Raw genomic sequence first — 18,138 nt, forward strand, 5'->3', positions numbered from 1 at the left:
CCCAAAGGGTTCAAAAGCTGATTAAGTAACTAACCTGCAGGGCTTGGTTCTACCTCTGAAACACGCACCTCATATTCAGATCCAAAGCAGCTGGAAATCCTTCATTTCTCTGTTTCTCACAACCAGAAATGCAGTGAACTCACTCAAGGTCACTTTCCCATATTATTAAGCGAGCAATGTCACTGGGCTCAGCAGCCTCCATGGACTTATGGAAAGAAGAGAGTGAGCAAGCAAGAAGCTGCTGGAAAGACCACCAGGATGGACAGAGCAAGTGTTGTGCCAGAACCGGAGCTGGGCAAGCGGCCAATGAAGCTGCCAGACGAGCGTATATCTGGGACTGACTTTTAGTTGAGCTTAGTGAAACAAAAGGCTGAATGACAGACGCTGAGCTGGGCTTCTTTCACACCCAACTTTATTTTCTAACTATGTCGATGAATTCACGAAGTCGAGGCGCTCCACGTTTTGATTTCTCCTCCTCAGAGGAGCTCCTGTTCTCAGGCTGGGGACACATCACATTTGCACCTTGTGCTCAAAGACACGTCTTTGCATTCACACCTGCGTCTGTCTGATGCCAGGTGTAAAAAGGCTCTGAATGTCACAACTCAACAAGCTGAAACAACCTGGTTAAGCTGGATTTAAGAAATGTTCCTGCACGTCACCGTGCATGGAAATACCTCATTCCTTTTCACTCTTCTAACATCTGCACAAACCAAGACTTGCATAGTGTTACAGACAGTATGCAATGCTTACTGTCACATTTCCACATTGCGGACTGTTTTATCTGTGGATGGGACACCACAGGTACACATATTCTGTTAACTGGATTATTCATGGTAACAGGGATACTCAGTCGCAGGCATGTGTAAACAGCTTAACAAGAATAAGACCTTCACCGCGACGCGGTGTGGCTGATAGCTGGCTTACTACTCTACGTGTAAACACAGCCGGCGAGGAAGATGAAGGGCTGCAGAGCTGAGGGGCCAGCGTGGGTACGAACTATTACAGAGCTCATTTCATTAGAATACATTTTCAGCTCTTTGAGGTTTAAATACTTTATCGGAAGAGCAGAAATCCAGTGAAGTAAACCTGCTAGAAAGTATAAACAGCTACGACTGTGAGGTTTGAATCACATTATACTTTATCGTCCAGCAAAACATCTCACATTTGACAACGAGTTGTGGCACATCACCGACCGCTGGATGTTTTTAATGCATGTAAAAGCTGTAGCTTGTTATACGACACGAGGTTCCCATTGGTTTTAGCTAGAGCTAGAGCAGGTGTAATCAATCATTTATCATCTGGATGAAGACACAAAGACTAAACTTCAACAATTCCAGAATAAAAATGTTGATTGACGTGCATTCACATTGGACAATGATCAACCATGACAAACAAAAATGGGATACCGTCGATTCATCCGTCGGCCACAGCCTCCCACCTTTTTGAGCATGACGTCGCCGTCGTTATTGCGGCTGAGTTTGATGTAGAACGTGTCACTGGGGATGGTGAATCTGGGCTGTTTGTTCTGTTTCTCGTCTCTGTCCTCCAACTCCAGAGTGTCGATCTTCTCATTCAACCTGTGGTTCTCTGGAACCTGCAGCTCGTACGTCCCTGCAGACAGAAAACAGTCAAAGCAACGTTGTGTGTAACCAATTGGTGAGAGCTTGGTGAAATAAAAGGCTGAAAGACAGACGCCGAGCTGGGCTGACTGCTGCTGGACTAGGCAGTGATATCAGCTGCTGCTGGGGACCTGGTTGATGTTCGGCTGATTGACTCTGAAACTGGAGGCAACAAATCACAACAAATACCAATTTCGATGAAGTCTGTTTCTTACTTCTCGTGAAAGACGCTATGTTGTCGTTGATGTCCTCGACGTTGATGGTGACGGAGGTAGTGGCTGTGCTGCCAGTGTCCCTTCCTCTCAAGTCCTGAGCTTTAACCACCACCACATACTGACTCCTGGTTTCCCGGTCCAGAGTGTTCACCCTGCAGGTAATCTCACCTGCAGACAGACAGACAGAGTGTTATCTCTGACTCACTCTAGATTGCCACTGTTGCTGCAGGATAACAAGCCTACCTGTGACGTCGTTGATTTGGAAGGCAGAGTAGTCCTGGATCAGAGAGTACCTCAGATCTCCGTTAGCAGTGGTGGGGTCATCAGCATCTGTTGCCTTCACCTGAGCTACTTTACTCCCTGGATGAACATAAAGGACAAAACAAATACATCATCAATAAGACACGGCTGCTTAACTGATTAATGCATTATGATTATGTGCTGAGATTGTGTTATTTAAGTCGGCAACGTGTATTTTTCACAGAAGGATGTGCTAATGATTGTGACAGGTGTTGACATTATGTTTGCTTTCCCCCAGACTTTCCACAGCACAGTCTATTTTTAGACTAAATTATCACTGGGCAGTAAATGTCAAATACTTGCAGTGAGAAAAACTTTGTCCTTTTTATTCTCTTTGTTTTGTGTTGGTTAAATAAAGCTGATTTGACTCTCATCTTTCTATTCCATCGTACTTTTTAACCTACAGATAACCCAACTCACCTATTGGGGACCTCTCATTAATGGATCCATTGTACGTTCCTGGGAAAACGGGGGCGTTGTCATTGATATCGTAGACCTGGACAACAAACTCTCCATCGTCTTCTATCAGCTTGTGGTTCCCGTCGTACATCTTGGCGGTCAAATGGTACTCGCTCTTCTCCTCTCTGTCCAGAGTTCTTTTGACATACAGGTCTCCATTCTCATCCACAGTGAAGATGGTGTTTGCTCCTTCACCTTCTAATTCAAAGCTCTTCACTGTCACTGGCTTGTCCGACCTCAGCTGTGAAAGGAAATGGATAAAGGGAATATGGTTGACTTTCTTTCAGTTGTTTTTAGCATAACACATCCAAAGGGGGGTGTCTCCTTTGGGGGGCATCCTCATCAGATGCCTGAACGTGAAGGAGCAGCGGCTCGACTCTGAGCCCGGACACCTGGAGGAGGAAGCTCATCTCAGCTGCTTGCATCCACAATCTTATTCTTTCCGTCACTACCCAAAGCTCATGACCATAGGTGAGGGTTAGAACGTAGATGGACTGGAAGACCGGGAGCTTTGCCTTCCAGCTCAGCTCCCTCTGAACCACAACTGGCCGGTACAGCGTCCAGTAGTACTGCAGACACCTCACCAACCCGCCGCTCCATTTTCCCATCATTGATGACCCAAGTGAAGGAGTTCAAGTATCTCAGGTATCTTGTAATAACAATCCATCACAACTGATGGTAGGGTCATATAGTGGTACCCACAAACTAATTTACAGAGCTACAAGAAACTATATAGACAACTGGCCTTGATTTATGTGTGGACGTAAGCTTCAGCATCGTTTTTCTGCATATTAATGCAAATTAAAGTTTCTTTGTTTGTATGTTTGGAAGATCAGCTGGTTGCCATGGCAAAAGCTGATTGGGGATCCTTTAAATAAACAAATAAACAAGCACAAAGCTCAGATATTCATCAAAGAGCTGGTTACCAACAAGTTAATGCCCCAGATGCTACAGCATCAAACCGAATGGAAGTGACAAAAATACACATTTGCCCTCCCTTCAGACATGGCAAGTGAAATATTGAACATTTAAAGGCTGTAACTGTAGAAGCAGACCAAACACACACTGTAAGATTCTTGATGTTCACCCACCTTTCCTATCTTGAGGGGGACGTCGTACGATCTCTCCTCCTCCACATAGATGGAGTTCCAGAGCCACGCTCTCTTCCTCCTGAACAGGATAGGATGAGACTCCTTCTTCACAATCTCAGCGGGGTGTTGAGTCTCTGCTCCCACCACAGAAAGGCCAGAATCTTCAGCAACAGCGAGTGAGATGGACACGGCTATAGCGACCAAAATCCCCGTCGTCCACAGCTGGAGCCGAGCCATCATCTAGGACAGAAAGGAGGGAGGAGGGAGGGAGGCACGACCGGAATAAGTGATGTGAGGAAGGCAGAGATAAATATGGAGGGAGAGGAGAAAGAGAGAGAGAGGAGATCACATTAAAACCACTTATCAGCTGTGGACAGACTGCTTCGCTGTGCCAGGGTGAGACTCAGAGTGAAGGCCAAGGACTCGCCGTCCCCTTACAGTCCGCCTCTGAGCTCGAGGTCTAGCTATCATTGAGGACCAGGGCTCTTAAAGCTTTTCAGCCTGGGACCCAAATGAAACATTTAGCCTCTCATCATGGGACCTGAGCTGAGGCATATCACTACTGTGGTCGTATGGGGATCTATTAAACATAGGCCTGTGACCCATTTAAGGTCCTGACCCATTGAGAGAGAGACGAGAGAGGAGCTGACATTAAAACCACTCAGGATGTCTGTCTTTAGAAAGGCCATAGAGGGACTGTTTGACATTCTCTTTAATGCAGCACATCAAATTATGGAAAATAAATAAACTTATAACACAGTGATGCCTTTGTTGCATTATTGTTAACATTGTTGGGTCAGTTCTGTACAGACGCAGTATTCTCTCTGACTTCGAATGGAGCCTGGTTGCTCAAACAATCCACGACCTGTCGGTCAAAGCGTCCACGCTCTTAATTCTGCATAACTTTAACTTTGTCAAAGACAAATAACAAACACACATCTTTACCAATTATTACTTCTGTTTATCTTAAGATTGTTGAGAAGGAGGATGCAATCTAAGTAGCTGTCACTTCTTTGAATATTAATTATAAAACTGGGAATCTGTTCAGGTGTAATTTGTCTTCTCACCTCTACCTATAGCAACGTGCCCACACAAACAGCGCTATTTCTGGTCATGCAGTGAAATAAAGAAACACGATTAAGCAGCTCTGTAAGACAACGACCTTCCATGTTACATGTTGATGCTACTAGAAGAACCTCGACCGTCCACAACAAGATTTAGCAGTAACCCGTCCATCCAAGAAAAAAACACTAACAGCACAAACAAGGGATCATCCCCTGGAGAACATGAATGCTCTGTTCAAACAATGACAAGCCTAAAATACTGCAACAACAGTTTATTCTGTAGATCAGTTCATCTTTGTTCCATGTTTTGTTTGTTTTGGATTTCTAGTTTGGTTTCTTGGACCTTGCCGATTCGATATCACCTCCTCGTCCTTTATGGATTTGTTCGGACTGTCTTCTGCCTGCTTGACTATCTGTAAACTTCGATGTACTAAATTAATTAGAACTCATATGAAAGCGACATTGTGAGACTTTTTTATCATAAAATAACCATGTTTGGAGAAAGAGAGAGAGATGGGGAATGATAGGTTGGATTCGTACATGGAGCTAAATGACACCCCAAATAACCATGTTTTAATCATTGTGATGCACTTTACAGCAGTCGCATACCACTGTTTGACACTTGTTGAAAAGAATGGATCATATTTCTAAAGAAAATTGTTTTTAAACTGCTGCTGTTAGCTCAGTTTGTTAGTGTTGAAGAAGAGGAGGTTTACAGCAGTTAGCAGATTTGATGGACATGACGACAGAGGAGAAGAGAGCGAAGAGGACGGAGAATAATAAGTAATATTAGCTGGCTGCTGTGTTTGCTGTTGGTGATGTTTGGCTGTCGACTCGCTAGAAGTAATGTAATCAGAACAAATACCCGAGTACAGCTGAACTTAGTTACCACAGTGGGATTACACTCAGGAGACAACAAATCACAAAAATACCAAATGTATACACCAAGATTTGGTGAAATCACGATTCACATTGAAACACTTCGTCTTTTTGTGGCTTCTGACTGACTCTGAGTTGGAAGATGTTTCCAGACGTCTGCTAAACGTCCTCCTCGTCTTTCGTCTTTCTCGTCTCACCCTCTCTGTCTGTCTCTGTCTCCCTCACGGTTCCCATCTCCCCCCACTGGGCTCTATCTAATAAAGCAGAAATGCCAGAGACATAATCTTCAAAACATTTTAGTCCATATGAGCTCTGTACTCCAGCAGATATCTCAGCGCAGCCCTGCGCCATCCCAGTAGACAGATTAGTGCATTTTATTGTCTTCCAGCCATTAGCAGTAGGGAGGGAGAAAGAGAGATTAGGATGAGGGGATTATATCGGCACAAAGTCTTCTTCCTCTAATGGCCTAATCTCGTAAACTGCTGACCTCCCCTGACCTTTTCACACGGCTCCCCACAAATCAGCTCAAACAAAGACCTTTAGTTCACATCCCTTTGTTTGGGTTTTATTTTTCCTCTTGTGTTTTTCTTTGTTTAGTTTCTTTTCAGGGCCAAATTAATTAAGCTGAAATTTACTGTGACTCCTTTTGATTGTGGACGTTTTGCCGTCTTATAACTTAATCTCACTTGTTACTGTGCTGCTCTGACTTTGTTCTTTCTTCCATTTTCCATCTTATATGTGGTTACAACTTTCATTGTTTGTCATGTATCAGTTGGGATGTTGGTGCACGTCTACACTCAATAAGGACGCGTCTTTATTTCTAGAATTTCAAACTATTTCATGGACGTTTCATGGCCACAACACTGTTTTGGTCCGTTCTCTTCAGACTCCATCGTGTTTTGCCCACCAGCCTTTGTTAACTTTCTCAGATTTTGGTAATTTTTCTGGTTTATGTGTTTCTAAATATGTAACTATGCTACGTCAGGGGTATTTAACCAGGGGTCCACCCCCCTCAGGCTGTCCGCGGAGATACCGCAGGGGTTCTTCCAATTTTTGTCATAATAATTGACAATTTTCACCAAAGTAATGGGGACTGAGGGTGCAGATAATTGAGAAACTACAAACAGCGGATGCATTTGCACTCCAATTGGATGAATCAGTGGACATGTCCAAAGACGCTCTTGGCATTTAATAACCAATAATAATTATACGTGAACTTTTTAGGCCAGGTCAGGCTAAAGATGTGAAACATGTGGGGGTCCCTGTTCTGTTTGACTCTTGTCCTGTGCTACGTAGTTAAATTATTTCGTTTTGGGGTGTTTTTATGGTCAGAGGAGGTTTGAAACACGGCTGCAAATAACTCTGGTGGCATCTGAATGCATCGCGTCCATACCCGGTGGAAGTTGGCCTTCGGTTATGAGATTAAGATTTACAAAGGTGGCACCAAGTCTTATGGACTGTACCATCGACCACTACTGAGGGGGGGAAAAAGAGTCCAGACCATCAGAAGAACTAGGACGTGAGGAAGACTTCTCCTTTTAATTAAACTTATCGTATCATGCAGCTAAAATATTTAATTTCACAAAAGAAAAGTGCCAACTGCTGAGCTCAGTTAATTCTTTGTCTCTGATACGAACTGAACTTACTTCCCATTGAGCTACTGTTTAGTGTCCTTCTCTTCACCCTGTGCGTCAACCCGTATCCTTCCTGTCGACATGTTCTGGACAAACAAAGCCGTCGCACACTGCGCCGTACAGATACAGAATGTCGGCCTGCATGCAGAAAGACTTTCACGGAAAACAAAACCAGATGAGCAGAGTCTGTTTTCAGTTTCTTTAAACCAGTAAAGAAGTTGGATAACTTGAAAGATCACCAGACTCATCAATGTTGAGCTTTTTCGAGTGACTAGATATAAAAATGTTGTGATTCTGTCGTATAAAGCTGGTAAACGAGACAGAGAGTTATTTAAATGTTATTAAGAGTTAACAGTTGTAACCATGAGCTCTGATTGATTAGACTTTGGTCTTTGTGAACTGCGCCTTGGAAGTCTCCCTCAGTTTTTATTTCCCCTGACTCTGGATCAGATCTAACACAGATGTTTTTCATCTTTGTTCATTTTCCTAGATGTCCATCCAAGACCTGAAGCTCTCCAAGCAGAGAACAAACAGAACGTGAGAGCGTCTTAATTAATGATCTATGAATTTACATAACTTGTTTTAACCAGGAGGTGGGCGCGCTCGCTTCGTGATGCCGATTGAAAAGAATATTTGTATCTGCTATGTGAACAAAAAACAACCGAAACATCTGGCAACATTAGTCTTATTGCATCCATCAGAGGCGTTTTGTATCATGCAAAGCGGACCTGACTTATCTTACTCACACACATACATCAACATTAACACGTACGGTTAATTCAGTTGATGACAAATCCACGGGGAGTGTTTTCCCTAAAAGGGCATTTCCTCCTGAAGCCGGTCAGCGTATCACGCCTTCTCTTATCAGCAACAGGAAGTGTAAACACAATGCCTCTGGGAAATGCCGTCGGGCGTGTTAATGAAGGGTCATCATTAGTAAGTGGACACACCCTTCCTGGTATTCAGCCCTCACGTCTGTCTCCGTTTCTTAACTTTTTGTCTCGTTCTTTTAAATTCCTCCACTTCGACTCTTTCAAGGTGAAAACTCCACCTCTCTCTCTCTGTCTCTTCTTTTTTCACGGTTTATTTCTGTCTCCTGTCCATCACCGCGCCTTTTTTCCCTTTTCTCGCCTTTCTTCTTCGTCTTTTTTTCGTCCCCGTCACTCTCTCTATCTCACCTTGAAAGCAAATTTAGCACCTTTATAAGATGGTGCAGATGCAACCAAAGCTTCCCTGTTAAACCAGCTGGAGATATACAAACCACGACAGTAAAAAGACTGTAAAATATGCCGGGAAGTATAATGGTGTATTATGGTTTACAGTAAAACACAGTCATATTTCATAACCTTTATTTATTTTCAGAAAAACTGCCAAACCATGACAGTAAAATACGTAATCGTAATATGTCAAAATCTTTATTTATACAGACGTTTCAGGGATTGTATACAGAATAAAGTATTTTACATTAGAGGCTGTTAATTATACAGTAAAACACAGTAATATTTAATGGCATATTTCAGTCTTTTGCCGTCGTGGTTTATACATTTTTATTCCTTGGCTTTTAACCCAGCATGAGACTCTGTTTCTGTTTTTGCTTTATTATTATTTTAACATTGTTTTATCGTTTATTATTGTTTTTATATTGTTCTTATGTTTTATATGTCTTATATTTCATGTTCTATTTTATGTACAGCACTTTGTGTCAGCTGCGGCTGTCTTTAAAGGGCTTTATAAATAAAGCTGAGTTGAGTTGAGTTGATGGAGTTATTTGCGGGACTAAAACATCAACCTGATACGTGAAATCAACAGTACTAATATCCTGTTACCGTAATATAAGAAAAGGTTTCACCGTATTTATTTGCATGCTGCACCACCATGCATGCAAATCTCACAGAGTTATTTGTGGCATCTTCCAGAGGTATGAAGGATAAATCACATCCAGGAATATCTGTAATTACATCTGTACATTGTCTGCAGGCGAGGGAGTGTGTGCGAGCGTGACGGAGCAGCAGAGATACACTTGTCATTCTCTGCCATGTTTTGTGACTGGCAGACAGGTCTGACCTAGTTTCGCTCAACCAAAGGCCGAAGCACAGAGACGAGTCAACACGACTTCATAATCCTGCTGGAGGGTCGCTGAAGTTCACGCACGAGTCCGAAGACAGAAGCTCAGCCCAGTCTGAAACCTGTCTGTCTTTAGTTCACCTGTAATCATCTCGTTCATCCTATCACCTTTTTTTCCCACAGATAAACTCGTGTTTTCTCTTTCCTGGTATGATACAACTTTGCATCATTCACAGGAAGTGTCATGCCAAATTTATCTCTGAAACCGAAGCCACCAGTGGCTCTGTCCAACGCCAGAATAATAATAAAGAATCAGAAGAATCTAGCCCAGTCCCAGACCTCGCAGTTTGAAGACAACCAAGTGAATCAGAGTTCTGTCGATCGTGGACGTCATCTTCTGATGCCAGAGCCAGAAAAACAACACACAGCAGCTGAAGTCAGAATGACAACTCTGAAAGTGACTTAAAGTGTCGATGTTACACATCTGAAAATGTCAGTTCATCTCACTTTTGTCCAGTTTTGTTTATTTGTGTACGTGTACGTGGAACAGGACGTGACTTCACAGCCTCGTACCCGTGACGTCGGGCCGCTGAAGCGCTGCAGTGTGTCGATTAAAACAGGTTCAATCACAGAGGAGTTTCTAACAAACTGTCTGCCAGCAAGGCACACTATGAACCACACACACACACACACACACACACACACACACACACTCTGGTTAATTCTATTTTCTTCCACAATCAGACGAATCAGATTGTATTAAAGCGAGCTGCTCATGAAAGATGTCGGCCGGCTCTAACAGTGACAGTAATGACCAGCAGTCATCTGAAAGTCATTTAAAGCCTGCCGTGTTATCCTCAGCTGTCTGAAATGTCCGGATACAGAAAAAATACTGAAGATGTTGAAGGAGCTCAGACGTTTTCTCATCCTTATGAAACACACGGCATGATCATGTAGTTCATGTACACGCTGTTAAGGCATCAATGACAGTGAAAGACGTCATGAAAAAACTTTATTTATACAGAATAAAGTAGAATTTTACATTCGAGACTGTGAATTATTATTATTATTATTTAATGGCGTATTTTACTGTCGTTGTTTGGCAGCTTTTCACCGTAAAATCTAAAATATGGAATAAAAACAAAAAAAACCTTACAGGTTAAATCAACAGTGCTAACATGTTTTTAACGTAATATTAGAAAAGGTTATACTGTATTTATTTTAAAGACAGTTTTTTACTTATTTTTTTACAGTGTGGCCTGTTTGCATCATTTAAAATTCTGAGATCGACTGGAGATCTGTCAGGGTGACGAGGATAAGGTGGATGAAAAAAAGGATGGATGTTTAACTGAGGTGGAGCTCTGGACCTAAAATTTAAAGATATTAATGAACTAAATAATAAAAACGTGTTATATCCTGTGAATGCAGAACACAGACACTACAAACCCTGAGCGGGTCTTTCAGCCGAGCTGACATCGCCACAGCTGGACAGCTTGTCAAGCACTCTGACATATATCTGAATGAATGAATGCTTCTAATCATGAATCTTGGTGTGTGTGTGTGTGTGTGTGTGTGTGTGTGTGTGTGTGTGTTTCCCAGATGGCACCCGGAGGATTTTCCCTGATCGTTCCCTCTCCAGGAATTAGACCACTGGGTTTAGTTGCATCGACGGCTTTCGATGTAACATCCAAATCAAATCACCTCACTCGGGGGGGGGGCCGACACACCAAAACACACAACTACAGAGCGACAACTATTCACACAAACACGGGGTGGACAAAATAACAGGAACAGCTCAGACTACAGCATCAGGGAAGATCTGAACCTCAGAGGAATATCAGACAGCACTTCAGGAACATTCAAACTTTAGAGCTTCAAGCTGACAGCTGGAACAAAACGTGTGAACCGCAGAAAGATCTCCTGGTGGATTCAGCTCGCTTTGAAACATCTCACATTTCCTCCTGTATCGTCTTAATGCTCACGGCCGTCTGTCTTCAGGAGTGACAGTCCGGCCTCTGGGAGGCGTTGGATGTTGGAGGAGAGCGCTCAATTACAGCATTCAAATCTACACTGAGCTGCCCGAGATCGCAGTGACGGCGGTTGGACAGCTTGTCTAACCGTCGTTTCAGGTTATTTTGGTCAAGTTATCTGGTCCCGGTATTCATGAGCGTGACTGGGAAAGTGGCCTGGAGCGTTTCCAGGAGGATCTGCTGCTGAACATCATGCAAATACACACCCCCACATGTAACACACCTGTGCAATCAGTCCTCCAACCGTGAGATAGAAGAATGAAAGGAAACTTACCAGGCAGGAGAAAGTCCAAGTTCTTCTTTATGAATGTGACAGAGCGGCTCAGACCAGCTCCTGGTTCTCCTGGTGAAGAGAGCAGCAGGTGTTTATAGAAATCCTTCTCTGGACCAGATGATGCAGTAAGAGTTTCCACAGACAAAAACCAGCTGTCCTTCCACCTTTATCGACTCCTCAGGTTGTTCCTCTCTTTAAATACCAATCGCCTCTGATGTGGTTTCCTCATCCACTGGTCAAAAAGTGTTGAAGCACAGCTGTGGGCAGGTCACTGCCCACTTCCTCTTCCTGTTATTGTGGTCAGTCCTCTTCGCCCGGTGCTGGTCCTCCCTCCTTTTCCTGTCCTGGACGGAGGGGAAAACAGAGAGAGAGAAGCTGAGACGTCAACACAAGCTCAGAGACGCTCGGAGAGGCGGCGAGAGCAGCCGGCTCGTGTTCATGAAGCGAGTGTGTGAGAGGGAAGGAGGAGGGAGGGAGGCTGATGGAGGGGAAGGTGGGAGAGGCGTTACTTCTCAGAGAGAGGGGGAGAGATTTATTATTCATGTGTGCGAGATAAGGATTAAGTTAAACAGGTTATTGGGGATAATCCTCAGAGATTTCCCCACATGAGGCTGGTAAATATTTCAGACTTTGGGTGTGTGAGTGTATCTGACAGAGAGATCTTGTTTAAGCCGCTAAATTAGATGAGTCGGACGCCCTCGCCACACACACACACACACACACCATCTACCTCACCCTCCTCCCCTCCTCGTCTCTTCAGGGGGGAGTCGGTCACCAGTAATTTGGCGAATCGTGCCGTGTTTGTGTTTCCACATGCAAACAGCAGATCTGTCTTTCTTTTCCTTTCCCTCCCTCCCTCGCTCTGTGTTTCTTCTCACTCTCTCCGTTTGCTCTCGCTCTCTTGTTATTTGCAATTTCACTTTCCACTCTCGCGTACGATATTTTTATGGCAGACAGCTGGGAGCGGCGCTGCCTCGACGTCAACATGACAAAAATCTACATTTACACTGAGTCTCATCGCAGGAGCTGTGTGTGCACAGTGTGTTTGTCTCTGCCTTTCCATTAATGAATGAAGAAATAAACTGAAAATATTCATTTTGAAGCAACACTGTGTAACGTCTGTGACCTCCTGCTGACCCACACTGACCTGTGATCAGGTGACCCACACTGACCTGTGATCAGGTGAACGTCTGTTCTCACACTATGTAACTTTGAGAAGTACGTAACACTTTACGGCACTAAGTCACACAGCAGCAACTATTTCACTGATTCTGCTGAAACTGGATCATATTTTATGGAGACTTTCTCTTTCTTTGGATATTTTTTATTCACCCACTGTTGTTTTCGTTCCTCCCCGGTGAACTACACTCCTCTAAATGTCATCTTATGTGTGACAGAGACCGAACATCTAACTCCAGGGAAAATCTTTCACTCATTTTAGACAGAGAAGGAAGAAACTAGTGATTTTAAAAACAGAAAAAGTCTTCACGATCAGTCCTTTTGTAATCCCACTGTGTAACTGTGTCCAGCTGTACTCGAGTATTTCTTCTGATTACATTACTTCTGATCATCCAGCAGCAGCTGATGTCACTGCCTAGTCCAGCAGCAGTCAGCCCAGCTCGGCGTCTGTCTTTCAGCCTTTTATTTCACCAAGCTCTCACCAACCACTAAAAGTCAGTCCCACATTTACTCTTGTCCGGCGGCTTCTTGCTCGCTCACTCTCTCCTTTTCTCTTCTTAGCTTCCTCCGTCAGCGTCCTCTTCACTCTCTTCTCCTCTGCCATCATGTCCATAGAAGCTGCTGAGCCTGGTTACCTCCTCTTCTTCTTCTTCTTCTTCTTCTTCTTCTTCTTCTTCTTGTTCTTTTCTGGTGGTCCAAAACACCTGTGGTACAAACACTACAACAGTATTTACAAACTGGCTAACATGATCTAACAGCAGCTAACAGACTGAGCTAACATGAGCTAACAGCAGCTAACAGACTGAGCTAACAGCAGCTAACAGACTGAGCTAACATGAGCTAAACATCTCTGTGAGGCCTTTATGTGATCGAGCAGAGTGCATTAACAAAGTGTCGCCGGCGCGGCCTACATGATCGTGACTATAAACACATGCTGAACTCTTCTGACTTGGGCTCTCTGCGTGGCGTGGACTCGTTGTTCTTGTGCCACGGTACGGTGTCGCGTAGATCTCCGTCTCCAAGTCACGCGTTTCGAACCATTCCTGTTCTGCTTACTGATGTCATGGCCCTATCGGGGAGCGCACCGTCACAGGCTTGTCCGCCGGTCAAGCACACAACCAAGGTTTTCGTTGTAATCGTTATCAGCCTGCCTCTCCGTTTCTTTGGACTTTTCACCCGTCCCCCTCATCTTTTCCTCCATAGGTGCTCTTATTTTTAATGGAAGGGACCCTAGCATCAATGACAATGTAATGCTTCCTCCAAAATGCCACCAGGCACGCAAACAAAGAATTTTCTAAAACCTGGACGTAGGCCCCTCCATGAACGCAGGATGTCAAACATTTAATTCTAGGGTGGGCGTATGTTTAAAATGTTCGACTACCTTACCGTTACCAACGATTACCTAGTCATTGCGATACTGTCTTTCAAGGACTGAATTCGATTCATGTGAGCAATCGTTGCAAACCTGACGCACGGCTTGAACCGCCTTTAAACCACCATAGCAAACTATTGGTGGACAATCACACGGCGCATTGATAGCGAAGAACCGCTTGTGTGGTGATTGGCTGTGAGCAAAACCATATGGAACAGATAATTTTTTTCTTGATGCTGGGTACAAGAAGAACCGAATGCAGGGTATCGCGGATCTGAACAGGCAACAGTTTTCGATACTGATAGCTTTAACTCGAAGGGTTGTTTTCGGCCGAGACGCTTGAGAAGTATCAGCCCTATCTTATTTCTCTGTGATAGTTGGGTACATTTGGACATGGGACTTATGGAGGACTGGACTCAGGTTGGCTTGTTTTCCCCTCCATGTATTTCTCAAGCTTGAGGCGTACGGTTCTCCTTCCAACTTCACCTTTCCACCACGACAGCCAGACCTCCACCCCCATTCGTTGCATCAAATTACACGTTCAACGCGTTGCTATCTACAAGCAAGCAGCAACATATCTGAGCCTGTGGGATTCTCCATCCGCGTAGATTGGTGTTATGCTCAAGTAGCCTCAGCTTTCAATTTCCGCACAGGACTAATCAAACAGATTATACATTTCGTAGAAAGCTGTTTTGTAAGAAGAAACAGCGCGTTTAAGAAACGTATATTGAAACTGCCTGTTTTTCAAAAAAGTCCACCGCATCGTTTATCTGGTAAAGAGAACTGATACAAGGACCTGCGGGACTGAAATGAAGTTTTCTGCTGCCAGTTTGGCGGCCAGTGTTAGCATCATCAGGTGTAGGATTTGGGTGGTGAACAGGCGCCTCCTCGAAGATTACAGAGCGTTTGACAAGTGTCACGACGAGTATAAAGGCATATTCATAATATGACAAGATGCATCTAGTCAGGCTGTCACAACAATGCAAGTTGGATCTGTGTTAATTGATGAGAAAGCGCCCAGTCGGTTTGTATTTCCATGGTGAATGTCGGTGACTTCTGATGATGCTCAACAAAGTGAAACGACTCCAGGTAGATTATCAAAAGGAATAATCTCACAAACAAAGAAAGTGCAATAATGAACAACATAGTTGGACTGAAACGGAAGTGTGTGCGGCAGGACAATCTAACGCTCGAGTTAGAGCGAAAACTGGCAAACATTCTTGAACTTTACCGAGCGGGAGCTAAAGACCAGGCGCATCCAGGTAGCGAACGAAAGACGGGGAACTGATGAAGGAAGTGGGCTTGTAAAAGAAGGGTTGAAAAGACCCTGTAAATTAAGGACGGCTGGAATCGAACAAGTCATACAAACGGTTGAATTGAATGTTGATCAGATCTTTTCTGCTAAAAGAAGGAGCAACACACATGGAGAAGAAGGCTGCCCCGGACACCCGCTGCGGAGTACCAGGCATACATAACAGTATCAGTTGCTCGCGGCAAATATCCCGCCCGACCGTATCTCGACCGTTGTTGGTTCTGGTCGAACTCCTCATTTCTAGAACTAAGCTGAACGTGCTCAGCAATGTTTGATAACTGACTCTTACTGAATCGAAGTATCAACTGGACAGGTTCTATTGTGAACACTTGGAGACTGTGAAGCGGATTGGCCAGTGTTCTCTGATTATCCGAGCAAGAGGTCGATGGTAGCGATTCAGAGGTCTTCTGGCTCTCGTTATCATTGTCGACTTCTGATGTTTACAAATTGATGGCCGATCGTTCGATTGGCGCTTGAGGTTCGAGGGGCGAGGTCCGTGGGGCCTTGGAGCCTGCAGGCAGTATTAGGTTTGGGTGGCTGTGGGGGGACAGTAGGTGTGCCAGTCTATCTCCACACTGGTTGTGGTCCCCAGGGTCACAGGGACCTTGTGGTTGGCTTAGCGGCCGTTATCAACATATTAGATAGGTGGGTGTTAGGTATCTGCGGGTACAGCATTGGTCTCAGGACTTACAGAAAATCTTGGTCAACTGAAAGGGCTGATAACACACCCATGGGTAACGCGCATGCTCTCTGGGACTCATCTGGGCGTGTAGTAGTTGGCGTGCTGTTATCCTTGTGGCGTTTCATGTGATATCCCAGAGAGAGTTGGCAGAATGTTTGAACCGACTCGGCACTTCTGATAACTTTGAGAGTGTCTCTAATCTCCTTGATACAAGCGTCAATAAATAAAACAGCATCAGAGGCTCCTGAACACTTTCTGAACTCCTGAGACCTTGACCTTTGACTTCAGCAACTTCTCCACAACAATGTTGACCTTCCTGCATGAACTTTTTGATACCTCAGTGGATGAAATCAAACAGCAACCTCTGTTACTGGGAAATGAAGCCAACAACTTGCAGTTCCTCTAACGTCCACCTGAGGCTGGCTCAGAGTGAGTCAGTCTCCATAAGTCCCCATGTCCAAATGTCCACTTCACAGCCGAAATAAACATGTTTACACGCCGGTACAAAAAAACAGTTTTGGTCTCTGTAGCTAACTTCCCCGTTCATGACAACTGTAATGGAGGGTGAATTTATATACAAACTCACCTGTTCACATTATATTAAGGCTTAAAGTTATGCGCAGAGTATTAAACTCACAGTGCTGGACCCACCCACTCTGGAATGTGCTCATGGCAAAAGCATTGTAGGTGTTAATGATGAAAGCAGCCCGCTGTAGGCAGATGTAGCAGTGTTAAAAAAGATCTGTCGTGTTAGACGTTTGCCTCTCGCTCTCGTTCTTTCTCGCTCTCAGTCCCTAGTCTTGATGGTTGGCTCTCCGTGTGGTTTCTTCCACAAACCACGTGGGGGAATATCACCCGTTTCCTCTTACATGTCATGAGCGGGCGGAGGTGCAATTTTTATCTAGGAAAGTAGGCCAAGAGCATGAGGATTTTGAAAAGACAGCAATGACAGAGAGACACAGAGGAGGGAAAAGGAAAGTGGACGTTGTAAACACGAGAGAGTTTCCATCATATTTGTGACATTTTGTCTGGTTTGTTTGCGGGACAGCCCGTCACTCCTCCTTACACGTCTGCTTGTTTTACTGAAAGGGAACCGACAGCGACAAGAGGACAAATCCAGATACATCGATGTCTGCCGAGTCAACTCAACCAAACATAACTCACAAACAACACTATAACTTTTAAATCATCCTGATTTCCTCAACTCTCTGTGATTTACAGAGTTCATGATGGACAGTGAAGTAAACTGCTGACAGCTGTAGCTGCTGTAGCCTCATGTTAGCTCCAGTTGTTGCTGCGTTAGCATGTTAGCTCAGTCGTTAGCTAGTTAGCTCTGTTAGGCTCAGTCTGTTAGCTGCGTTAGGTCATCGTTAGCTGCTGTCTAGTCATGTTAGCTCCGCTCTGTTAGCTGCTGTTAGCTCTAGCTCTGTTAGCTGCTGTTAGCTCATGTTAGCTCAGTTTGTTTAGACTGCTGTTAGCTCATGTTAGCTCAGTCTGTAATGCTGTTAGCTCATGTTAGCTCAGTTTGTTAGCTGCTGTTCAGCTCATGTAGTCGTCTGTTAACTGCTGTTAGCTCATGTTCTAGCTCAGTTTGTTAAGCTGCTGTTAGCTGCTGTGTTAGCTGCAGTCTGTTAGCTTGCTTGTTAGCTCATGTTAGCTCAGTTGTTAGCTGCTGTTAGCTCATGTTAGCCAGTCTGTTAGCTGCTTGTAGCTCATTGTTGCTCAGTTTGTTAGCTGCTGTTAGATCATTTTGTTAGCTCAGTCTGTTAGCTTGCTGTTAGCTCCAATCTCGTTAGCTGCTGTTAGCTTAGCTTCATGTTAGCTCAGTTTGTTAGCTGCTGTTAGCTCAGTGTTAGCTGCATGTAGCTCTGTTAGCTGCTGTCTAGCTTCATGTTAGCTCAGTCTGTTAGCTGCTGTTAGCTCAGTTTGCTAGCTGCTGTTAGCTCAGTCTGTTAGCTGCATGT

At 44.3% G+C, this 18,138-nt stretch overlaps 1 protein-coding gene across 1 annotated transcript in view; it reads right to left on the reverse strand.

Moving 5' to 3' along the window:
* cdh5 (cadherin 5) overlaps positions 1-18,138 on the reverse strand; it is a 58,036-nt gene that overhangs the window by 22,779 nt on the left and 17,119 nt on the right. The window contains exons 3-8 of the mRNA XM_010751838.3: positions 11,630-11,973; positions 3,685-3,924; positions 2,555-2,834; positions 2,078-2,194; positions 1,835-2,002; positions 1,439-1,611 (exon numbers count right to left, since the gene is read on the reverse strand). Of these exons, the coding sequence (XP_010750140.2) occupies positions 1,439-1,611; positions 1,835-2,002; positions 2,078-2,194; positions 2,555-2,834; positions 3,685-3,924 (978 nt within the window). The 5' untranslated portion in view covers positions 11,630-11,973. The remainder of the gene's footprint in view (positions 1-1,438; positions 1,612-1,834; positions 2,003-2,077; positions 2,195-2,554; positions 2,835-3,684; positions 3,925-11,629; positions 11,974-18,138) is intronic.

This window comes from Larimichthys crocea, unplaced genomic scaffold, assembly GCF_000972845.2.
Source record: "Larimichthys crocea isolate SSNF unplaced genomic scaffold, L_crocea_2.0 scaffold146, whole genome shotgun sequence".
In the NCBI taxonomy this organism is placed as follows: Eukaryota; Metazoa; Chordata; class Actinopteri; family Sciaenidae; genus Larimichthys; species Larimichthys crocea.